The sequence below is a fragment of the Chlorocebus sabaeus genome, chromosome 14, assembly GCF_047675955.1.
Source record: "Chlorocebus sabaeus isolate Y175 chromosome 14, mChlSab1.0.hap1, whole genome shotgun sequence".
NCBI lineage: Eukaryota > Metazoa > Chordata > Mammalia > Primates > Cercopithecidae > Chlorocebus > Chlorocebus sabaeus.
The window spans coordinates 100,623,821-100,650,231 of record NC_132917.1 but is presented as its reverse complement, the minus strand read 5'-3'; the positions used below and the strand labels follow the sequence as shown (position 1 = coordinate 100,650,231).

The following is a 26,411-nucleotide window of genomic DNA, read 5'->3' as shown; positions in this document are numbered from 1 at the left end:
CCTTCCTAGTAGGAAATGATGTCTGTCCAGACCATCAAGGCTTGTGGTTGGAGCTTCCATAGAGATGACTTAGTGTAAAGAGCCTACATCTGTGTCTCCAGTGATGAGAGAAGTGTCTAATAGGGCATCTATCCTGCATTTCTCTCTCAGTGCATTTCCTTATTAGAGTAGAATAGTTGAAACTTATAGGATTGTAAAACAGATAGTTATAAAAGCAACCTGTCATTTATATACACTACATCAAAAGAAATTAAAGTGTGGTATTCAGGGAAGCTTAGCTTTAAGGATTCAAACCCAAAGTTTAATCTGAAGAGTCTTTTTAGTATGCTGTTATATCTGGGTGATTCCACCAGGAGGACCTGAGGTCAAGTATTTTTTTGATTAATTGTTTTATGGTAGAAAACAGAAAGCACATTGAAAATTCAGCATTTGCCCTGCCAGCATGTGACACAGCAGGAAATGGTTGGGACTTAGAAGTAGGATAAGAGACATGATTAATGATTCTGTAGGTTTGACAGTAGATTTTCTAATTCAGACCACTCATTCCCACTATGAACGCCAAAGGAAATCTTTCTTCCGATGACCATCAAACCCTGGTCTGACTGAGACTTTCCTATATAACCTTTGTGATGGTCACCTCAGGCTTCCCTGGAAGAGGATCAGGTTCCAAAAGAGCTTTCTAATCTAGTTTTATCAGAGTGTCGGAATGGTGGCGTTTCCAGAGCAGTCCCGGGGCAAGGAATTGGGAATGGGAGTGAAAGCTTGTAGTAAGTGTGTGGCCAGCTGAAGCTTTTGGGAACACAGAAGGAAGGATGAGTATAGGAAAGGGTGTGAAGTGTTAGTAAAAGCACTGGTGTCATGACGTTGAACACTCTTTTTCTTGGCTTGTAAGGATAGATATGCATGTTATCTTCATGCACTACTCGTAACGGTGACTGTGCCTTGCACATTGTGTTGTTGGTCTTTTAATGATGAGACTAGAATGAAGCAAGAAGGTAACATTCCTGTTTTAACGAAAATTCACCAAATAATCCACAAGAAAATAAACTTCACCTAAAAGTTCCCAGACGATTGTATCAAAGACCTATATGAAAGAGCTAAAACTGTCTGTAAAACTCTTGAAAGAAAATAAACATAAAGGGAAATTTTCATGGCTTGAATTTAGCAATGTTTTCTTAGATATGATACTCAAAAGCTCGAACAGCAGAAGAAAAAATCAGATAAATTGGACTTCATCAAAATTAAAGTTTTGTGCATCCATGAACACTGCCAAGAGCATGAAAAATAACCCATACATTGGAAGAATGTATTTGTAAATCATATACCTGCTAAGGGTCTGATATCCAGAATATACAAAGAACTCCTATAACAAAACAATGAAAAGACAACCTGATTACAACATGGTTAAAGTACTTGAATAAACATTTCTCCAAAGAAGATAAACGAATGATCAGTAAACACAAGATGCTCAGCATCATTAGTCGTTAAGACAATGCCGATCCAGTGGCTCATGCCTGTCATCTCAGCACTTTGGGAGGCCAAGGCAGGCAGATCACGAGGTCAGGAGTTCAAGACCAGCCTGGCTAACATGGTGAAACCCCATCTCTACTAAAAATACAAAAATTAGCCTGGCATCGTGGCACATGCCTGTAGTTCCAGCTACTCGGGAGGCTGAGGCCAGAGAATCACTTGAACCTGGGAGGCAGGGGTTGCTGGGAGGCAAGATCATGCCACTGCACTCCAGCCTGGGTGACAGAGCAAGACTCCATCTCAAAAGAAAAAAAGGAAAATGCAGATCAAAGCCACAATGAGATGCCATTTTTTATCCACTAGGATAGCTATTATAAAGTAGAATAAAATAGCAAGTATTGGTGAAAAGGTGGAGAAATTAGAACCCTCATACATTGATGGTGGGAATGTAAAATGGTACAGCCACTGTGGAAAACAATTTGACAGTTCCTCAAAAAGTTAAAACAGGCCAGGCACGGTGGCTCATGCCTGTAATCCCAACACTTTGGGAGGCCGAGGCGAGTGGATCACCTGAAGTCAGGAGTTCGAGACCAGCCTGGCCAAGATGGTGAAACCCTATCTCTACTAAAATTACAAAAATTAGCTGGGCATGGTGGTGGGAACCTGTAATCCCAGCTACTTGGGAGGCTGAGGCAGAAGAATTGCTTGAACCCAGGAGGTAGAGGTTGCAATGAGCCAAGATCATGCCATTGCACTACAGCCTGGGCCACAAGAGCGAAACTCGGTCTCAAAAAAAAAGTTCAGACAGAGATTACCATGTGGTAACTCTGTGTGGCCTTGGGCAAGTCATGTAAACTTTCTGAGCCTAGGTGGAAGACTTGGATAAATCCCTTAATTCTGGGTAGGAGAAGGTCTCGATCACGTGTGGGACCTTTTCAAGCCTCATGGATCTTCCTTCACCCTGGCGCCTTACTTGAGTGAAGGGGAGAGTATTTCAAAGGAAATGTTCTTCCCCAGGACAAGGAATGAGCTGGCAGACACAGGGCACGGAGAGTGTGATGGCACGGTCCCTGGTAGAGCTTTTGTAACATTGTTTGAAATCCTAGTGCTGATTCTGATGAGCCTCATGCCCCTCAGAACTGCAGGCAGTAAACTCATTCATTTCTTCATACACCTACCACCAGCCAATAGTTATGGGGTGTGCCCCGTGCTGTGTGAAGCATGGTGCTGGAAGACAGGGAGCCCCAGAATCCAGGGAGCTGATGTTTCAGAGGGAGGAGATATTACTGGAGACTTCATTATTGAGTTGCAGTCTTGGCGAGGGCTCTGAAGAAGTGGAGGCTGCTGTGGGCAAGCACTCCAGGGTCAGGGCGGCTGCTGTGAGGAAGCTGTGGATCAGCTGCTGTCTGAAGGATGACTTAACTAGGAACTAACTAGGAATGAATTCAGGAAATTAACTAGCAAAACCAGGAAAGGTGCAGATAGCATTCCTGGTAGAGAGGGAACAGTGAGGAGGAAGGGAGAGTGGGCTTGGAGAATAGACTGCAGAGAAGAGCCTCATTCCAGGATGTCACAGTGACATCTCCTCTCAGGTTGACATCCTTGAATTGTAGGACCAAGAGAAGTGATCTCCCTGAGACCACAGGTAGGCACTTGCACCAGCATCCACTGCTTCTGTGTCCCCACCAACCCACATCCTACACTCTTGGCTGTGTAACCAGCAGGAAACACGTAGTATCTCTGCAACTTAAAATGCTCCCCCGAGTCGGCTGTGACCTGAAGCCACTGCGCCTCGGAACTTCTTTAATCTGCACAGCAGAGGGCAGCGTGAGTGACAGAACGAGTGACTCGAACGTGACGCCCCACATGCCAGGCCAACATCCAGAGGATGTTTCTCTTTTTGGTCTTTCAGTTTTCTGCCCATCAAACCAGTAAACCAAGGCTCTGAGGACGGTGGAACTACCAGACTTTTACTTAAACAGCAGCAACCATTGTGGTACTTGGTAGGCCCACGGCATGCATTTGGTGGATAAATTGGATCCACTGTTATAGCGGAGGCCACAGTTTTTGCACGTTAATGGCGCCCAAGGTGGATGGAGCTCATACCTGCAGGTCACGTTCTGTACCCCTAGGAGCCCATCCCGGGTAAGGGGTGTGGTTGCAGGGGCCACAGTTGAGCCTCCAGGGTGCGTGCATGGTGCTGTCGCCGGAGATGGGGGAGCAGCAGCCACAATGGGAGCCAGCTGTTAGGGAAAGAGCCTGTCTGCCAGTCCCAGGTCAGGCATCCCCTCAACCTGTAACTCGAATTTTTTTTGGCACGGGGGGCCACTCATTTGGAATCTTGCATGTCTTCTGTGTGGTCATCAATCTATTCCATCAGGCTTAATTTTTTTTTTCTTTGCTTTCAGGAGAGTAGATCTGGAGAAACCAACAGCTGTGTTGAAGAAATAATCCGGGTAAGATAATTCTTTAAACAGTCTTACCAATCTGTGGGACATAGACTCTAAATGGGAAGGAAACCTGCGGCTCCATGATAAAGGAGCCCGTAGTCTGTTGTTTGACATGTACGTTTTCTGAGAGTGGTCATATAAGTTTTTGAAACAACACTTCTGTTAGCAATCTAGCGGCTGCACCCCCTCTGGGCACCTCTGCACAGGCTGAGGTGACACCCTATTAAAGTGATCAGCTGGAAGACAGAAGGAGAGAATTTAGATGAAAAATATGCTGGTGCTCGCATTTGGATGCCCCATTTATCACCCTGCTGTTTAAAAGCATCCTTTAATAGTCTGCACTTTTTTTGAGTCAGGCAGGGGTTGCCTGGTTATTTTTCCTGTAAACTTAATTGGAATCAGAAGCACTTGACAAAGAGGTAATGTTGAGGATCTGGAGCTCTTATTTCTCTGTTGTTCCACATGTTATTCTCCCTGTCACCCTCTGCGAGCCCTTCCTTTTCATCACCGTTGTGGCTAGTGTGGGTTCCCTCCCTGAACCAGTTTCGTGCCCAGCTTGACTTAGGTTGGGCTATTCTGCCACGTCAGTGTTTTCCCAGATATTCAGACATATAATCAGGATGTCGTCATCAACCCATATTTTCCTTCACTCATATTTTTTCAGGGGAGTTACCTAATAATTTATGGTTCTCAAAAAGCTGATACTACACTGGGCAAAACACCAAGACATATTAGGCCAGATGGTATGGAATTTCACTGTTAAAAAAAAAAAACTTTATTTTCATTTAATATGGTCCTTTCTTTTGGACATCCTACACACTTTTTTTTTAATGCTAGTGAATTACAGTAATATAATTACTTGGGTTAAAAATTTACATTAACAACGATTTTAAAAAGCAGAATGTTTTTCTTTCTGGAAAGCATTATTTCATAAATAAGTCGCACGTTGACCAGAATAACTAATTGAGGTGTGATTTGTTGAATTCATAATGATTTTTTTTCCGGCAGAGATTTATAGAGAAAGCAATTGTCAAAACAGGCAGCTTCACTTCTGGTATTTGAGTATATGTTAAATAAAATACATAGTCTATTTTATATCTATATTTTCTCTATTCTGGGACTTTGTTTCCAGTTAAAGAACAATCAACATAAGATGCTGATATAACTTTTCCTGTTTTTCTCTTTCAACATACTTTCATGTTTGCAGTTCACGTATTCCATTTTTAAGCCATTTTCCTTTGATTGGTTATGGTGTTTATGTCCGCAAAAAGGTAATACCAGAACACACCAATCCCCTCTTTGGTTTCCCTAAGTAGAAAAATTCTACCTTCTTATTCTGTCTTGGCCCTTCTGAGGATATGGAAGAAATCCATCCTTTGATGTTCCTATTCTGTTCTCCATACAAGGCTTGAAGTTTGAATAAAGACTTGAGTAATTCACACACCAAAAGGATAGAGTTTAGGTAAAGCAAAATTCAATTTGAATAAAACTGAGTGTCACAATCAACAGCTCATTCAGCTTTACACTTATTGTTTTCTAAAGAGAGCTGATGAGAGCCTCATGTCCCCTCACCCTAGTCCTCCCCTCCTCGCCCTCCCACCACCAGTGCTGCACCTGTGCCACACCCTCTTCAGATGAGCCCTGAAACAAAGGGAGAACCTGGACCCACCGGATCACTGATTTGTGTCCATATGCAAGGCTGAAGTCTGCATGTGTGTGCAAGAGGGCAGTGGAGATGGTGGCTGGATCAGGAGGCAGCTGAGCTCCAAATTCCACTCTTGTTAGCCCATGAGCAGCAGTCAGGAGGGGAGGTGGGATGGACGAGGAGGAAGGAGATATGATGGTGGCACTAGTTGAGCCTGGAGCCTTTTACTCTCTCTCCCTACTTGTCAGCCTAAGGTGTCAGTACTAGTAGTTGGTATCTGGGGAGCTCCTAGGGGATTGGGTTAGTGATCCCAGTGTTTCCTGGAATGGCTTTCTGTCTATGCCTGCATCACTGACATTAGTCATTCTCCAAGATCATCTACCCCTCTTAACCTCCAAACACAAGCATAGGACTCCTTTTTGGTTACCGCCCATAGTATTTGTTGTGTATCTGTCACACACCAGCCTTCCTCCAAGATTGTGGCCCCAAGGAGAGGGAAAGCCAGAGTGGTTGGTGAGTAGGTAGGTAAAGCTAAGCGGGAGAGGCAGAAGGAGCTAGGTCATGGATCCTGTGAGATGCGGATCAGCTGAGCATTTGAGCAGAGTGATGTGATCACATTAGCGGTTTAAATGCACTACTCTGGCTGCTATGGAGAGAGGATCCACGGGGAAAAGGAGAAGCAGGAAGGAGTGTGAGGCTATTGCAGGAGTCCAGACCAGAGATGCTTAGTGCTGTGCTCACGGTCATGGGAAACATTAGGGGAGATCCTGGCTTGTGGGAAGGGTGGAAATCATAAATTCATTTTTAGACATAGTGAGTTTGACCTGCGTTTGGGACATCAGAGTAAACCACGGAGAACGTAGAACAACCTGTTGGAGGTCAGGAGGTCAGAGCAGAGGTCTGAGCTGTTAGACCAACATTTTGGATTAATTAGCATGCCATTGGTAATAACACCGTAGAAATAGGTAAATTTTTCTGGAGAGAGACTAGAGACCCAGGAACAGTGAGAATCTAAATTCTGACTTTTAGAGACCAAGGGAAGGAATAGCCGCTGGCAGGTAGAAGTGAGAGAGTGACAAGAAACGTGGAGGGAAAATTATGATGGTGAAAAGTCATGGAATCCAAGGAATGAGATTCAAGCTCAGTGGTGTTCAGAGTTTCTGAGGACGAGAAAGATGAGGATCTAAAACCACGCGATGGATGAGAGCCTAGAAACGTTGCTGGTGACCTTTGCGAGTGCCCTTTTTGTGGAGTAGAGGGGGCAGAAGCCACACTAGAGAAAAGAGAAAATGCAGTCAGTGAATTTAGAGACCTCTTGGGAGGAAAGGCTTTAGCTTCCCTTCAGCTCCCTTTCCAATTGCAGTACGTCCCTCATACAGTAACCACCACCAGGCGATGAAGAGCTGATGTTGACTGAGCATGCATTATGTGTGAGGCACAGTTCTAAGCTGTGATTTAACCCTCACAGCTGCCTCACGAGGTCAGCGTTGGTAACATTCCCATTTTACAGATGAGGAAACTGAAGTGAGGATGAGTTAGACACAACTTGCCCAAGGTCACACAGCTAGCAAGTGGCAGAGCTGGGATTCTAATGAGGACGCCTTGCACAGCAACCTCTCTTAACTATCGTGCTGACTTACTAGATGAAGACGTTCCCCTGGCTCTTTAACGAAACCACTCGGGCAATTTGTCGTGAACGGGAGGTTTCCCGTTTCTACCTGTTTATGATTCGAAAGTGCCAGATCATGCATTTAGGCACTTAAATTCAGAGGTTTTATAGCCAATGTTATATCAACCTCATCTTTAACTTATTCCTCTCTCCTCCTTATTTTTTGCTGAGGTGACTGTTTTCAAGTCATTTGAATATTACATTGTGTTCTTACATATAATTATTTTTTATCCTTACTCAGAGAGTTTTAATCCTGGGACCGAATAAATCTGTGTGTTATTGCAAATTTCTCTTAACTGAGGGAGAAACTAAAACATAGTTCTGTGAGGATGGGCGATCAGGGCTAGAAGACTTCATGGCTGACATATGATTGTAACAAGCAGTTTTCTAAGTTACCCTCTATTTCATCCTTAAAGGTTCCAGTGCTGTAATACTTAGGTGCTTTTCATAGCATTATCCATTAACGTAGAATGGCATTAACATTTGCTCAGCAAATAAAATTGGTTTACAACTTAATGGGTGGGGGTGCAGGGCTGGAATCTAGGATGTGCAGGTTTTATGCGAGGCAGCTCTACATGGCATTTGTTGAAGACACGCATAACATAGAGTGTCTTTGTAATAAGAGACCAGTGTTTGAGATTCTGGTTTGGAGTTAAGGAATGAATTTAGAGACAATTTCAGTGCGACATCTGAGCAGATTACTTTCTTGGCTCTCATCATCTTCAGCCACTAATTTAATTCCAGTGTGCTGCAAAATATTCTTAGGGAACATTTACATAGAGTTGCATTTCTGTTTATCTGAAGGGGGTAAGGGGTACTTGTTTAAATTTTGGAGACCTCAACCAGTTTCCTGACATTATAGTGGGACAAACTTGAGGCAAATAAAGTGAACTCATTTTTTCCTTGGTTTTCCAGAAACTCAGGAGCATCCTGGGTGGGATGATTTCCAGTTGTGGTCCTGGGAGATGTGTGAGTTGAGGGCACTCACCTGGGAAATGCACATCATGATACAGCCTCTCACATGTACAGACCCCCGGTTGGTGGGACAAGGGAAGCCTTGTGCTCACAAATATCAATCAAATGAAAACATACTTGCCATTCTATGCCTACCGGAAGGTAGAGGACAAAGAGAGAACTTGTTTTCAGTGACCTATTTGGGGCCTCGTACGTATGTGGGCCGTTGGACTACACATTGTCATCCATATAGTCCGTTCACATTTTCGTAACATCATTATAGTTTTTTCTTCTTTTTATCTGAGTGAGCATTTTCAAAAAATAAGTGCTTAAATGTGAATCGCGTAGAACAATAAGAACAAATTCTTATCTTTATCCACGAATGAGGTTTTCGATTGCAGTGTTGTTTAACTGTACAGAGTTGAAAAGGTTAATACGTGTCAACTCATAGTATCTATCAATACTTTCAAATGTGTAAATTCCCAAAACACTTAACTTATGTTCAATCTGGGTCAAATCTTCCCTGCTTCAGACCAGGCAGGCTTTTTTTCTCTAGCTCATACTGTTTCCTTTATAAGTTATTTCATTTGTTTCCAAGAGCAAAGATTTCATTAGTGATGAAATGAAGTCCACCAATGGCAAAATCAATCCAGGTGTAACTGTAGAGGTGTGCCATTAATATATCCCATTACTTGCTGTAGTTAAATAAACTCAAAAGTCAGCACAATGGAGGGCTAGAGAAATTCACTGAGAAAAACCTCCAATAAGTCTAGCCAAGATAAGTTAGTTGACTTGATAGTCCTGTGTTTTCTTTTTGCATTTGGCCATCTGAACGGTTAGGGATAGAAATACCATACTTTCATATCTCATTTTTTATCTGTGAGATTAATTGTTAATAAATGCTATTATACTAATCCTTTGGGGTGAAACCGAAAGCTCTTCCTAAATGGCTCCACTTCTACCTGCCAGGGGCACCCTGGTGCCTGCAAGCTGTGGCCAACAGCTTGCCACTATGTTGCAGGGCCCTGTGACTACAATCTGTGGACTTGGCAGTGACTCTGGAGGTGTTCATTTTCTAACAGAGGTAGGACAAGAGACCATCTTAATTCAGAATCTGTTCTGAGCCCGGAGGCTTTGGGGTGATGGGTAAAGGAACACTGGAAGTCCAGAAGCTCTTGTTGAGAATGAACAGCTTTGCGCTTCGATAGTTACCTGTTTCACTGTGATGCATGTCGTTAGAAATCACAAAGTTGTTTGCAGAACCATATGCCTAGAAGATGAAGGGAATGTTAGCAGCCCAAGCATCTAAAAGTCTTTGAGATTATAACTTCTGCCCTAACAGTAAAAAGTGGGTTCTGATACCACAGTCAGTATCTTTTCATGGGGCATCTGTCAGTATTTTACTGTGAAGGTTTCACAGTTTCTTGGAGATACTTGGAGAACTTGAGCACTACACTAGAGGACCAAGGCAAGTACGTCAAATAGAAGTAGATGTACTCAGTACCTTCGAACACTTACCACATGCAGAAGGCACTGAGCAGATGGGATTAGTGAGTTGGAGGAGGAATGCAGGGGAGAAAACAGCGGTGTGCTTCTTTCAACAGCAGGACTTCCTTGAAAGGTGGTTTGCAGAGAGTCCAGCCCCAGCAACACAAAACAAGAGGGTAGAGGGGTGGGACTGGAGCTGAGAGAAAACCACCTTACTGGTGTCGTGTGTATGTGGGCCATTGGACTACACATTGTCATTCGTATAGTCCGTTCACATTTTCATAATATCTTTATGGTTTGTTCTTCTGTATATTTGAGTGAGCATTTTCAAAAAATAAGTGCTTAAATGTGACTCACATAGAACAATAAGTGCAAATTCTTGTCTTTATCCATGAGTGAGGTTTTCGATTGCAGTGTTTTTTAGTTGTACAGAGTTGAAAAGGTTAATACGTCTCAAATCATAGTATCTATCAATACTTTCAAATGTGTAAATTCCCAAAACGCTTAACTTATGTTCAATCTGGGTTTCATTTGAGTGTTCTTCTCCAGCAGTGAAATGCTAGTGTTCAGTACTAGCCAGCTAACCTGGTTTATGTCATTTGTTAACTTTATTTAAGAGAACCAATGCAGTTTTATTTTTTCTTTCTTGTTCCCATACTTAATATCACCATACGTATTCATCAGACTTTGAAAACTTACTGGAGATGAGAGCTGAAGATTACTTTTATAGTTATTATATTTTAAGGCATTTAAAAGGATTTTTAGAATGCAATTTGCATACAGCAGGTGCTCGAATAACATCATTTCATTCAACTTTGTTTTGTTATAAGGTTGATGAGAAAAAAAACCAGTTCCCATCCAGGGCCACCGTGTGTGGAGCCAGTACATTGTCCCCATGTCTTTGTGGGTTTTCTCTGGGTTTTTTCCAGTTTCCTCTCACATCCCAAAGATGTACCCTTTAGGGTCACTGGCATGTCTTCACTCAGTGCCAGTGAGTGTGGGTGTGCGTGGGTGTGCCTTGCCAGGGGTTGGCTGGCGACCTGACCAGGGCTGGTGCCTGCCTTTCTCCAGCCACCCGCCCCACTGAACTAGGATAGGTGGCCTGAAAAGGAATGAATGAATAGAAATGATTCTAACATAAAAATTCAGCAAGTCTACAATAGTCATACACATGCACAACACTAGACAGCGTGGTATGGAAGCACCAGGTGAGCAGGCCCTGTTGTGATTGTCTTTGTTTTATTTTGTTTTTGTTGTTTTTATTTTTGTTTTGTTTTGTTTTGAGACAGAGTCTCACTCTGTCACCCAGGCTGGAGTGCATTGGCACAATCTCGGCCTCCCGGGTTCAAACAATTCTCCTGCCTCAGCCTCCCAAGTAGCTGGGATTACAGTCACATGCCATCACACCCTGCTAATTTTTGTATTTTTAGCAGAGATGGGGTTTCACCATGTTGACCAGGCTGTTCTTGAACTCCTGACCTCAGGGGGATCCACCTGCCTCGGCCTCCCAAAGTGCTGGGATTACAGGCGTGAGCCACCACGCCTGGCCCGTGAGTATCTTTAAACTTCGTGGCAGGAGGAGGTGCTCCTTACAATTTTTGCTTTGCAGACATTTATTCCTTGATGGAAACCACCACCACTACAACTGCAATCACTCACTGATTCACCAAGAATGGTGTCAGTAATTGTCTTACTTGGTTATTTATTTATTTATATTTATTTATTTATTTATTTTACTTTAAGCTCTGGGATACCTGTGCAGAATGTGCAGGTTCGTTACATAGGTATACATGTGCCATGGTGGTTTGCTGCACCAATTGACCAGTCATCTAGGTTTTCAGCATTGCATGCATTAGGTATTTGTCCGAATGCTCTCCCTCGCCTTGCCCTCCACCCTCTGGCAGGCCCTGGTGTGTGATGTCCCCCTCCCTGTGTCCTTGTGTTCTCATTGTTCAACTCCCACTTATGAGTGAGAACATGTGGTGTTTGGTCTTCTGTTCCTGTGTTAGTTTGCTGAGAATGATGTCTTCCGGCTTCATCTATGTCACTGCAAAGGACATGAGCTCGTCCTTCTTTATGGCTGCACAGTATTCCATGTTGTATATGTGCCACATTTTCTTAATCCAGTCTATCATTGATGGGCATTTGTGTTGGTTCCATGTCTTTGCTATTGTGAATAGTGCTGCAATAAACATTTGTGTGCATGTGCCCTTATAGTAGAATGATTTGTACCTTTGAGTATATACCCAGTAATGGGATTGCTGGGTCAAATGGTATTTCTGGTTCTAGATCCTTGAGGAATCGCCACACTGTCTTCCACAATGGTTGAACTAATTTACACTCCCACCAACAATGTAAAAGTGTTCCTATTTCTCCACATCCTCTCCAGCATCTGTTTCCTGACTTTTTAATGATCTCCATTCTAACTGGCATAAGATGATATCACATTGTGGTTTTGATTTGCATTTCTCTAATGACCAGTAACGACGAGCTTTTTTTCATACGTTTGTTGGCCACATAAATGTCTTCTTTAGAGAAGTGTCTGTTCATATCCTTCGCCCACTTTTTGATGGGGTTGTTTTTTCTTGTAAATTTGTTTCAATTCCTTGTAGATTCTGGATATTAGACCTTTGTCAGATGGGTAGCTTGCAAAAATTTTCTCCCCTTTTTTAGGTTGCCTGCTCACTCTGATGATAGTTTCTTTTGCTGTACAGAAGCTCTTTAGTTTACTTAGATCCCATTTGTCAATTTTGGCTTTTGTTACAATTGCTTTTGGTGTTTTAGTCATGAAGTCTTTGCCCATGCCTATGTCCTGAATGGTATTTTTCTTACTTGTTTTATTAATCTTTCTTTATGTAGGCATAGCTCACATTTGTTCAGTATTTAATATTAAAAGTGTTTGGAACTTATGAAGAAGTTTGGTGATGTTTTTGTGATCAGAAATGTGCTGTTTATATCAAAATCAGCCTATGGTGAAACTGGTTTTATTATATAGCATTTCACTTAGGAGCCTCAGTTTCAAAGACCCTATTGATGACATTAAGTGAGGACTTACTGTCGAGACACCAAAATATCTGCTGAAGTGATATTAGTACTTAAAATATGTAGGCAAATAAGATTCTACTAAAACTATTTTTGGAGTATGAATGTGTGTACGTGTGTATGTGTGTGTGCAATTCTCGTGCCATAAAATCCCTAGCGTGAAGGGCTCTGTGACCTTCAGCTCTACCCAACATTTTTAAGCTTTCACTCTGACCTAGGAATTCCATCAGGCAGCTGGTCCTTACAAACAGGTCCTCGAGTATAAGCCACCAAAGACCTTTCAGTCCCATTACTGCCTCCATCAGATTCCCCAAGGGCACTACAGTGTTTCTTCCCAAAAGCCTTGCTGGTTTCAGCCTGTGGCTGGGATCGGTATACTGAGTCATGGCCCTCTTTGGAAGTGGGTCCCTCTCATAGCAGTCTCTGCTAGCTCACTACACGTTCATGCTTGGTGCCTTGCTTGTCCACTCTCTGGTCTGCACTGCTCCTGAGTCACTCCAGGACTGACAGGATGGAGTCCAGGCTGCTTCTCTCCAGCAGCCAGTGCTGGAGGCCTGGATCGCGGACCCCTCCAGGCAGCCAGCCGGTTACGACCGACCTCTGCTTTATGCTGGATCTCACTGCCAGGGCAGGATCACAGTAACTAAACTATCCTCTCTTCCTTGAAGGGTGACTTATTCCCCACTGGAGCTCACCATCAGTGTGATGTTTACCAGCATTACTGACTTGGAGGGTGTCCTTCAGTCAGTTTACCATTGACTTTATCAACCCCCTCAGGAACCTTTAACACACTTTTATCCCAGTTGCTCCTGAATGAAATTCTATTACCACAGAGATACCGCATGTCTGTTTTGTATATGGTATGTAAGTCTGCTCATACACAGAGTCAGGTTTTCTCATCCCCAAGAACCAATTTTGTAAGGTGCCCATTGGGAATGCCTGGCTTAGACCATCCCTGCTTGCTGCACACCTGTGACACCAGCACCTCCTTGTCACTCTCTTCATCACCCTCCACAGACGCCTCACTTTCTCTGTCCCCAGAGAGATAGATGCCATCCAGTGGGCACCCCTGGGCCAGTGACGTCAGACGGTCACTGTGCCAGGCTCTGTTCTCGGCGCTGGGGGTGCAGGGGTGAGCAAAACAGGCACTACTGAAGCCAGCACAGGAGCGAGCACCTCCTCTCTCTGCCCTCTTCTAACCTGTCTCTCTACTAGCGTCTCATTCTCAGTAAACACATACAGATTCTTTCCGTCATATGTGTGTGCATGTACATACATATGTATATGTGTGTGTGTGTGTGTGTGTATGTTCAGTGCTGCATTTCTTGCAGTTCTGTCTTCCTTCCTAACTAGACTCTCCAGACCAGTCTCTCTGCGTCTTCACTTTCATTTCCCCTTCAACCAACTGCCATCTCTCCCACCGCCTTCCCTCCTGAAATGGCTTTTACAGAGGTCACCACCCCAGGCTTGCTTATCAGAAGTACAGAGTGCATTTCCCCGTGTGATCTCTGGCAGGCATTTGACGTTGCTGACTACAGGATCCACGTGAAAATCTCATGCCCTTGGTGTCCGTCACACGCTCCCGGGTTCACCCACTTTGTGGTCCTTTCTCCTGGGTCTCCTCCATGGACCTAGCTTCCTGTAAGTCCCCCTCGATGTTGGTGTTCCTCAGGGTCCCGTCCTCACTCTTCTCTTCTCACACGCTGTACTTCCATGGTGACTGGTAACATCTGCGTGGGGATGGGCCTCAAGTGTGTCTCCAACCCAGCTCTGTTTCCTGAACTTCCTGTCACCTGCCCAGCGACCACCAGATTGCTCCACTTAGATGCGTCGTGGATACCTGCACCTTAACTCATCTCACACCTCTGCCGGCTCCTCCTGCAGCTTGGATTATCTTCATTCCCCGGCTGTCCATGCTGTCGGTTTCTTCCTCTCCTTCACACTCACCATGTGCAGTTCCTCACCAAGCCTGTCAGTTCTGCCTCCCTCCAATGGGTCCACTTCTCTTCATCTCCAACCATCTCCTTGTTCATCCACCATCCTTTCCTACACGACTCCAGAGACCTGCTTGCCAGCCCTCTGCCTCCTGCCATTCTCCACGATGGAGGCAGAATGCACTTTCCAAAGCATAGGTTTGCTGGAAACCTGTTCGTGGCTCTCCCCTGGGCTCAGGATAGAGTCAGACCACAGACCCCTAGGCGTGTTTTGCAGAGTCGCAGGTGCTGTGGCCATGCATATGTTTCCAGTCTCATCTTTCACCACGATGCCCCTCACAATCCATGCTGCACTTCTGCAGGAGTAACCACTGCTCTCACTGTCACCTCTGGGTGCAACTCATGCTCTTCCCCAGCCCTGGCACACACTCTGCCTACCCCTGACCACACATATAGCTGACGGACTCCTGCATATCTGCCAAGCCTCACTTAGAGATATCAGTCCCTCCGGGAAGCCGTCGTGATTCCCAAAGTCTGAGTTAGAGGCTCCTCTTCCGTGTCTGCCAGTTACCCTTGATTCTTATTGCAACACTTAATATGTAATGGTCTTTCTTATTTCCTCCAGGGCTGTTGTCATCTACCTCCATGGGTGTGCACGATGGCAGGCACATAGTTGACGTTTAGTAAAAAGTGAACAAATGGCTGGGTGGGGTGGCTCACGCCTGTAATCCCAGCACTTTGGGAGACCGAGTCGGTTGGTCACCTGAGATCAGGAGTTCGAGACCAGCCTGGCCAACATGGTGAAACCCCATCACTACTGAAAACAAAAATTAGCTGGGCATGGTGGTGGGTGACTGTAATCCCAACTACTCAGGAGGCTGAGGCAGGAGAATCGCCTGAACCTGGGAGGCAGAGGCTGTAGTAAGCCAAAATGGCACCACCGCACTCCAGCCTGGGTAAGAGAGTGAGACTCCATCTGAAAAAAAAAAAAAAAAAAAAAAAAAAAAAAAAAATTAAGTGAATAAATGGATGAAGAATAATGAATGAGTGATTTTGACCTCTTGCCCAGTGTCTCGCTCTTCACCCTGTTGTCCTTCTAGTCCTGAGGCAAAAGGTTCAAGTTACCATCCCCTAAAACATCAACTCTCCAAGGACTGCCAAGACTGTTGTGTTACCTGGAAGCATTAGAACACATTGGGTTGCACAATTGGCACAAATGCAAGAGAGGAAAATTCACATGCTAACCCCCAAGGGCTAGAAACAGGAGGGAGTGCAGCAGCTCCTGCTAAAGTTTGTGTCAGAAAACTCAGACCTTTTGTATCTGCCACTTGTATCCTGAGTATCTTTCATGAGACTGAGCCTTTCGTTTTGATAGGTAATGAATTTTTACAAGTTGAAGAAATCAAGATAATACATTTGCAGGGATAATTTGGTTAATTACCATGTTGCTGCTGGTAGAATCAAGGGCTGGAAGTCAAAACTGTTTCCACTGCTAATATGCTCTGTGTAAAGCAGTTCTTGGAACAATTAAAACACGTCTATCCAAAGTCATCAACTCGAGACGTACATTTTAAATTTGTATTTATTATCATGAAAATCACATACAGTGTCCTCTGTTATTTTTTCAAATTAAGGGTTGTGAAATCACACTGATTTGCTGCAAATTACTATTGTACACACACAGATCTTAGAAAATAATTTCTAAGGTAGAAAATGATCATTTGAGGTTGAAAGCGATATAAGCCTTGAAAAATTAGAACATCTACCTAGATAATAATCATATATCTTAAATAAGACATAATTACCTTCTTATAGTCATGTAATTATTTAGTTCATTGTAACCAAAAAACCTCAGGAACCTAATTTCTCCTTTGCCGTTGCATTTATCCATTGTTTTGTAAGTTCTGATAAATCTGACGTGTGGATGTGCCGTTCTTTGTTTTCATGCTCATTGGATTCAGTGGAATGTAAGTTGTGGGAAAATGCAGGGTTGGAACTCAGACATTTCCAGAACTCTTCCAGCATGCTCCCATATTTATTTGCATGTTGTTTTGTTCTGATTTTGGAAGCAGTCCACACAGCCCATAATTTCAGAATCGCTAACCCACCGCTGGGGTTCTGTAGCCTTCTAAATTAACTGTTTTTTGAACATGAGCCATTATTTCGTTAGCCCAGAACTCCATTCCTGGGCCCACTTGTACCGCGGAAATTCTAGAAAAGTGCCGTGCGCAGCACCTCCGCACTCTAGAGACCCTCCCTCTGCCACCAGTACTTTCCTAAGCAGCTTCAGTTTCTGATGACATCTCAGGGTAGGTGAACCTCTTCCTATGTCTCCAAATACTAGGTTTGAAAGGAATTATCATATGCTAGCACTAGCCTGTGTATTTTATCATAGCTCCCATACACACACTAATAAGGTACACCTGTGTATGCAGGTGTGTGTCTTTCTGTCTCCCCTGGATTCCTTAGAAAGTTCTAAAAGTTATATCCTATGGGCAGATCATTCTCTATTATCGCAGTTTTAATTAGTGAGTTTTTATTTTAGTGCCTTTTTATTGTGACTCTAAACATTTAGAGGTCTGCAGTTCTGTGGAATTTAAAATAGTAAGGATTTTGGGCTGGGTGCAGTGGCTCACGCCTGTAATCCCAGCACTTTGGGAGGCTGAGGTGGGTGGATCACCTGAGGTTGGTAGTTCGAGACCAGCGTGACCAACATGGAGAAACCCCGTGTCTACTAAACATACAAAAGTGGCCGGGCATGGTGGTGCATGCCTGTAATCCCAGCTACTCGGGAGATTGAGGCAGGTGAATCACTTGAACCCTGGATGTGGAGGTTTCAGTGAGCCGAGATCATGCCATTGCACTCCAGCCTGGGCAACAAGAGTGAAACTCCGTCTCAGAAAAAAAAAAAAAAAAAAGATTTTATATTCTCTCTTTTAATAATTTTATTTTAGATTGGGGGGTACCTGGCAGGTTTGTTACATGGCTGTATTGCATGATGCTGAGGTTTTGGGTACAAGTGATCCCCTCATCTAGGTAGTGAGCCCTGGTATATCCAATCGCTGGTTTTTCAGCCCCTGCTGTCTGGTAGTCTCCAATGTCTATCGTTCCCATCTTGATGTCGCTGTGTAGTCAGTGTCTAGCTCCCACTTACGAATGAGAACCTGGTATTTTATTTTCTGTTCCTGCGTTAATTCACTTAGGATAATGGCCTCCAGCTCCATCCATGTTGCCACAAAGGACAGAATTTCATTCTTTTGTATGACTGCATAATATTCCATGGTGTATATGTGCCACGTTTTCTTTATCCAGTCCACTGTTGAAGGACACAGAGGTTGATTCCATGTCTTTGCTACTGTGAATAGCACTACAAAGAACATCTGACTACTCATGTTTTAAGTATCTTTCTATGAACAGTGATTACGTTTCTGAAACCTAGTTAAAATCATATGATCAGCATGCTTATTATCCACTTAAAATGTATTAATTTAAAACTATTCCTCAATACTTGTAAATATCTTTTCAATAGTCTCAAATATAGATTTATTTCTACCTGTAAAGTACATATTATTTTAAAAAATCACCCTGGGATTCTATGCTAATTACCTTAACATTATCAGAATACTTATTTCTGCATATTTATTGATACTTTATGAATCATTGTAGCTTTCCTTTCTCTGGCAGTAACTTGTGATCTAATAGTATTTTTGGTCAGTTCTTTGAACATGTTTTTGAATTCAGTGGTGCATGCTTGGGGTGGGCAGGGGGTTGCGGAAGGATAGGCTTTTAAAAATAGTACCTTTAAAGTTAGCTAAAAATGTTTGTAAACACTTATAAATAAAAGATCAACTTCCCGAAACCTACCTAGGCTGCATCTGTGGAAACCAAATTACAGATTGAGAGCCTGGTGAGTCAAAGGCTGGGCTTTCAGTATGGAGCCATTTGAACACTTTGTTACAGATAACCAGAGGGAAAGCATGAAGGGGAGAAGAAAACCCAGCCACAGTGCAGGGAAGAGGAGGATCCTGCCCAGAAAAATGAGGTGCAGCAGGTTCTGTCCAGACAGTGAGATAAAAACCTCCTGTCTGGTCTACAAAATAAGCATTTATCATTCTGACTTTTTAACTTGCAGCTTCCTTGTTTTCCCGCTGAAGTCTGCCAGGAGCCCCTTCATGCGCACCCCCACCCCGAACTCTGGAAAAAGGCAGGAAATAAAAACGGGGCTCTTTTGGAGGTTGGCTAGTTATCGTATAGATGAGGAGCCCACTGTGATGGGAAGAAAGCCCCAGGAACAGCAGCAGATTCCTAGCATGTTTCAAACCGTGTGGATGCGGGGAGGGGTCATGGCAGCGGAGCCATCTAGAAAGATTGTCAGCAGCCCTAGGATCGTGGAAATGATTAATCACTTCAGCACAAAAGAACACAAAGAGAGATTTGTTAAGAATAAGCAGGGGACAGAGTGCCAGCTCCAGGGGTGACGGGCTCATCTGTTTAATAATGCATTTTCAAAGTGTGTGCCACATCAAAAGCAAAGCACGTGCAACTGGAGGAAAACGAAATGAAAAGGCAGTGGCTACAATATTTGATGAATGTGGAAGAAATGCTGAGAAAATGAGATCAGCAATACATTTGGTTTGGCAATTTTTTTTTTAATGTGTGCCTCCACCTCCCCACCCCAACCCCTACCCCCAACCTGACCTCCACCCCCATCCCCAGTGTCTTAGCATCACCGGGAAAACTCATCTTCCCACAAAAGAAGAGACCTCTTCTCCCCAAAGATGATAAAGGGTCAGTCAACTCCTCAGTATTGTGTGATGACCGCCCTTTCTTTGAGGCGCAGGGATATCAGGCGTTTTGTGACATCATCTTGTCTTACAGAGAAGGAAACTGAGATGCAGAGAGGTTAACACAGCGAGTAAGAGACAGTTTAAACTCAGGCCTCCCAGAGCCTGGCTCACGTTCCTAAAACCACACAGAGTAATTTTTAAAAATATCAATATTTCTAAAATGTAAGAAGGCATAAATTCTTCTTGTGGGGACACAAGACTTGTGTTTATACCACCTCTTTCTCACAGCCTTGGGGAAAGGAAAGGTGGTGCCCTGGCTACCTTTGTTTCTTCATTGGTGAGAAGCTGCAGACTGCTGTGGGGAGTTACACTGAGGCTCTCAAATGCCTGTTGTGTGACGCGAGGGGCCCTAGTGAGCTTAGGATTAGTCACGTGCCACATGACAACGTTTTGTTCATCACGAGGTCACAGCACGAGGCATTACTCACCGCCTGTGGTGATGTTGGTGCAGGCAAACCTACTGTGCTTCGGGTCGGATAAAAGCCCAGCACGTACAGGTGTGTCCAGCACTGAACAGTTGACAATGACAGGGAGTGATTGTGTCACTGGTTTATGTATTGACTTATTGACTACACCAAGCTGGTCCAACCCGCGGACTGCGTGCAGCCCAGGACGGCTTTGAATGCGGCCCAACTAAAATTCGTAAACTTTTTTAAAACATGAGATTAATGCACAGACCTTTCTTTCTTTCTTTTTTTTTTTTTTTTTTGCTCATCAGCTATGGTTAGTGTTAGTGTGTTTTATAGGTGACCCAAGACAACTGTTCTTCTTCCAGCATGCCCAGGGAAGCCGAAAATTGGATACCCCTGGACTATACTATAATATTTATTGTTATTTTAGAGCATACTCCTTCTACTTATATATTAAAAAGTTACCTGTAAAACAGCCTCAGGCAGGTCCTTCCAGAGGTGTTCCAGAAGAAGGCGTTGCTGTCCTAGGAGATGACAGCTCCATACATGTAATTGCCCTCGAAGACCTTCCAGTGGGAAAAAATGTGGGGGAGGCCAGACACAGTGGCCCACGCCTGTAATTGCAGCACTTTGGGAGGCCGAGACGGGCAGATTACTTGGCATCTGGAGTTCGAGACCAGCCTGGCCAACATGAGGAAACGCTCTCTCTACTAAAAATACAAAAATTAGACAGGCATGGTCACGTGCACCTGTAATCCCAGCTACTCAGGAGGCTGAGGCAGGAGAATCACTTGAACCTGGGAGGCAGAGGTTGCAGTGAGCCAAGGTTGTGCCACTGGACTCCAGTCTGGGGGACAAAGTGAGACTCTGTATTAAAAAAACAAAACAAAACAAAACAAAAAAACAGATGTGGAGGAGAAGACAGTGATATTAATGATCCTGACCCTGTGTGGGCCTAAGCTAATGTGTATGTTTGTGACTTAATTTTGAGAAAAAAATTTTAAAAGTAAGAAAAAATTTAAAAATTGTAAAAATAAGGAAAAGCTTACAGAAGAGGTATACAGAAACTTTTTTGTACTGTTGTACAATGTGTTTGTGTTTTAAATGTTATTATAAAAGAGTCAAAAAGTAAGAAACTTTAGAAGTTTATAAAGTAAAAATGTTGCAGCAAGCTAAGGTTAACTTCTTATTGAAGAAAGAAAAATATTTTTATAAATTTAGTGTAGCTTAAGTGCATAGTGTTGATAAAGTCTACAATAGTGTACGGTAATGTCCTAGGCCTTCACATTCACTCAGCACTCACACACTGACTCACCCAGAGCAACCTCCAGTCCTGCAAACTCCATTCATGGAAAAAGCCCTATACAGATGGAACATTTTCAACCTTTTGTGCCATATTTTTACTGCACCTTTTCTATGTTTCGGTATGTTCGGATACACAACATACTTACCCTTGTGTTCCAGGGGTGTTACAGTTGCCTACAGTATTGAGTACAGTAACATGCTGCCCAGTTTTGTAGGCTAGGAGCAATAGGCCATACCATATAGGCTAGGTGTGTAGCAGGCTGTGCCACCCAGGTTTGTGTAAGTGCACTCTATGATGCTTGCACAATGACAAAGTCACCCAACGACATGTTTCTCAGAATGAATCCCTGTCATCAAGCAATGCATGACTGTGCCTTTGATAGTTCCTTACAAATTGATCTTGAGTGTGTGTTCATGTGGAACCTAGTTACTGAATAATGCATCTCAAAATGTTGGATTCTTTTTGCATCCGCCTGTGCTATGCTGCCTTCCATGGAGCTCTGTGATGACTGGCACCTCCTGGTGGAGGCATCCTTCCCACATTACCCCCGGTAAAAACAACAACAGGCAAGGCTGTCCTCTTCCCCAGGAGGGGGATGGTAAAGATGGAGAGTCAGGAGGAACCAAGTTTCCAGGTGGCAGACGCTCTGGCTCCCCTGACCACACAGTGTGGGTTTTCACCAGAGCGTGAGCCTTAGCATCAGCCACTCCTACGTTCGACAACAGCTTTGGTGCTTACTGTGGGTGACGTTGACCCAATATAGATGTCAATACAGTGTACATTTTGCAAGGACAAAAGCGACTATTCTCATTTATTTTTTCATATGCTTGTTACATCTGTTGCTGGATAAATTTGTGAATACGCCCATCTTAGTGAATCAACATATCTAATAAAATGTTTTCATTCATCAAATGTGGTTGTGGAGGTAAACCAATTTTGTAAATCTGAGATTGAAGGAAACATTTTATTTTGGGACTAATGACTGTGAGCTGCTATTATTCTTGTTAAAATAACTGAATATTTCCAGATTCATTAGTGATAAAGTTTACTTAAAAGAAATCTCAACCTATAAAATCCATTTGTAGAATATTTGTGAGATTGTATTTAATGCTAAGAAACAATTGCTTTGCTAAAGGATTCTTGGCTATAGGAAAGAATTACTCTAGCATTAATGGCAAACTTCCCTGAAGAATCTAGATATTTGCTTACAGTTTCTTTACAACTTAGCATTAATTTGAAAAACAAAAGTGTTGGAAATAACTTTGGATTTAATTGAAAAGCAGTAAAATATACAGACAAAGCTTCCTTGGAATAAAAATGAAAGCCAGTGGGACATCATAAATCATTCTACAAAAATACAGTTTTCGTTCAACTCTTTTTAGGTGCGTATGCCAGGTAAATTGACTGCAGACATAATAAATGCATACTGCACCCCCTGGTGGAACATACATTTGATAGGTAGTTGATAGCTTTTTATCTCTTTAAATACGATGCGCTTATGTAAATGTCTTTGCCTTCTTAGTTGATTATCAATTTACGTTCATTTATGTCAACGTATACCCGTAAGCTGTGTTTATAGGTATGTATATATGGCTGTACTAAGTATGCCCAATGATGAATTAGATTACCCAGGCAAAGTAATTTTTTTAATACATGTTTTAGTATAGTGTATTTCTAAAGTTTTATTTTGAGAATTAACAAAGAATTTAAAATCACGTAAGTCATGTATAACTCCTAACTTCTAGCAGTATTTTCACATAGAAAGAAACTTGGTAGATTGCTTGAACCAGCTATCTCATTAATTGACAAATGACTAAACCCTCCTACTTAAATATAAGTGCTTTCTACACAAAGGCTTATCCAACTAGGAGAGCAATGTGAAACTCAGAAATTTACTTGGACTTGAAAGGACTGTGAATTAAAATAGTGGGAGTTTCCAAAGAGATAGGCTCAGAAAATCCCCAGAGTTTACATAGACCTTTAAACAAAGACACAGGAGGGGCAACTGATTGACATTCCTTTACCATGGATGAAGGATTATCTATTTCTTTTCAACATTGTATTTTTCATTGAAGTACAGTTTTCATTTGATTAGAATGAGATTCCCTACATTTCTGTCAGGAAATGATTTTGTAGCACCCACCTAATAGTCTCAGTAAGTACTTTAATGATTTGCCTGGGATCTGAAATGCCTGGGACCATAAGTGTTTCAGATTTTGAATTTTGGAATATTTGCATTATACCAGTTGAACATCCCAAATCTGAAATCCTAAATGCTACAATAAACATTTCCTTTGAGCATCACATTGGTGCTCAAAAAGTTTCAGATTTTGAATTTGGAAATTTGGAATTTGGGATGCTCAGCCTGTATTGGATATATTACTTTTAAATTATATTCACTCCCTTGAGTTATTACTGTATAAAGCCAGTTATTTCCAGGGTCCAGAAATGAGTCAGAGATGGAATTCTTCATATGTCTTCTTAAAAAGGCAAAGGCGTCTAAAATTACAAACTTTGTTTTTTACTTCTGATAAGAAGTCACCTTTGAAGGAATTTAGAGTTTATAATGACACTCGTAATTACTTGAAAATGAAGGATTGGGCATGCATATTCAGTGTAGTTAATACAGTAATAATTTTTCTAACTCATTTTCTTCTCTGACCATGGAAGCTGCAACATGTACTTGACCCAGGCTAGTAGTGTAGCTCAGAGATTAAAGATTGCACACAACTTGTAAAGTGCTAGTAAATACAGTGACAGGCTGGGCACTGTGGCGTGCACCTGTAATCCCAGCTACTCGGGAGGCTTAGGTGGAAAGATTGCTTGAACCCAGGAGTTCAAAGCCAACCTGAACAACATAGTAAGACTCCATCTCTAAAAACAAATAAAAACAACAAAAACTCAGCAATATTTCAACTCAGAGCTAGAGGTAGAAATCTGGAAGGAGCACTAATCCCCCTCTTACAACAGGAAAAAATGCCAAAGAAACAGAAAATTCCTTTGAGAGATCTGAAATAGCAGGGAAAACAACAATCTGAAATATGAAGAGAGATAGATGCGTCAGGAAGAAGCAGGACCTGAACATTTGCTTACATGGGATACCACACAAGACCATATGAGCCAGTAAGGAGATCCGGCTAGAAGCTTTAAACAGATTGCTAAAGGCTGAACGTGGGCTCACAGGAGAGGGTGGCAGACCTGGGAGGTTTGTACTTTCTTGTAGGCTTCTCCTCTGCCAGGTGCTCCAGGGGGGGACTTGGGAGAACCTTGAGAAGCCTCTCCTGTGGTCTTGAGTGAGGAAGTTGAAGGGCAGCCACTGCAGAACCTCTAGCTGAACCCATGTCCTTCATCTCTCCTACTGACTAGAACATTAATCTGCAGGAAGGATACAGAAGTGCAGCCTGAAGGCACTGGTGGATCCCACTAGAGAAGGGGAAGAAGAATGGCAACCACCAGCAATACTCAACTCAGGATCATATCCCCTGTTGTTCCTAAGAGAAAAATGCCCTAATCTACAGGAGGAAGGGCAACCAAAATGTGTCCTGAGGTTCCTGGTAGAAACTCTCTGTACCCAGAGGAGGAGAAAAGAAGAACACAAAAAACTCTACCCACGGGGAAGTGGCAGGAATGTGCACTACCTAACGTTACGGTATATCTGGAGAAAGGTCAGGGACACTTGTGAAGGACACATCACCATGACTGTTGTTCAGAGTATGCCTGCCTGAGGCTGAGGTTTAATCAGAGCATCAAATCTCTCCTCCACTCTCCAGCCACCACACTAACAAGCTTTGAGAAGAATAACGGTGGAATACAACCTGGAGAACCACGCAAAGGGAGACCCAAAGCCAAGGAGGGAGACTCATAGCCAAGCAGAGAGCAGTCTTCACACACAACCCGACTCCTGACCACGTTAACAAAAACCTCCACACTGAAGAGCTAACGGAGGAGGAAGGCATCCTCATCTGCAGTCATGCAGCGTGCTTACCTCGGAATCCACTGTCCTAGACGACATGTTTGGCTTTCAACAAAAAATTACAAGACTTATAAAACAGCAAGAAGTAACAGTCTGAAGGGACAAAGCAGTATCAGAAGTAGAATTAGATTTGAGACAGATGTTAGAACTCTCAGACAAAGAATTTCAATGGCACAATCAATATGTTAATGGCTCTTATGGAGAAAGTAAACAGTGTGCAAGTTTATATAGGCCATGTCACCAAAGAGATGGAAACTACAGGAGAGAGCCAAATGAAAAAATTTTAAAAATGGAAAACAGATAAAGAATGCGTTTAATGAGTTCATCAACAGACTGGACACCATTGAAGAATCAGTGAGCGTGAAGATAAGTCAACCAAAGTTACCCAAACTGAAATGCAATGAGATTTAAAAAAAAAAAAAAAAAAAAGAATAGATCATCTAAGACCTACTGGATAATATCAAATGGTTTAACATTCATGTATTTGGAATCACAGAGGGGAAAATAGAGACAGCAGGGCAGAGGAAATAAGGGCCAAGAATTTTCCAAAATTCGTGACAGACACCAAACCACATATCCCAGAGGCTCAAACTCAAGAGGATACCTTGCAAGGTAAATATCCATACACACACACACACACACACACACACACACACGCTCACACGCACACACACACACACACAGAGAGAGAGAGAGAGAGAGAGTATATTGTATTCAAACTGTTGAAAACCAAAGACAGAAAATCTTAAAATTAGCCAAAGAAAATGACACATTACTCATAACGGAACCAGGATAAGAAGTGCAGCAGACTTCTTGTCAGAAGCTAACAAGCAAGAAAACAGTAGAGTGACATCTTTAACGTGCTGAAAGAGAGAAGAAAAAAAAAAAACTCTCAACCCAGAATTCTATGCACAGCAAAAATTTGCTTCACACGTTAAGAAGAAATACGTTCTCAAACAAAAACTGAGGGAATTAGTTGCTAGTGGACATACTCTACAAGAAATGTTGGAGGCAATTTTTTAGGCAGAAGGAATATGATATAGTCAGAAAGTCAGATCTACACAAAGAAAATAAGAGCATCAGAAATTGAATACGTAAAGTAAAACAGCAGTAGCAGCATGGAGTAAGTGCCAAAGGCAGGAGCCAGGACTTGTGCTGAATTCCTCTATTTGCTCATTAAAATGCAATCATTACATATTGTTTAATGAGTATGGAGTTTCAGT

General features: G+C 42.7%; 1 protein-coding gene across 3 annotated transcripts in view; it reads left to right on the top strand.

The window, feature by feature from the left end:
- The window catches only part of AFF3 (ALF transcription elongation factor 3), a 620,869-nt gene that overhangs the window by 304,029 nt on the left and 290,429 nt on the right, over positions 1 to 26,411 (top strand). For all 3 annotated transcript variants that reach the window (XM_008008177.3, XM_038004212.2, XM_038004211.2), the window contains one exon: positions 3,879 to 3,926. In XM_008008177.3, coding sequence (XP_008006368.2) covers positions 3,879 to 3,926 — 48 coding nt within the window. The remainder of the gene's footprint in view (positions 1 to 3,878; positions 3,927 to 26,411) is intronic.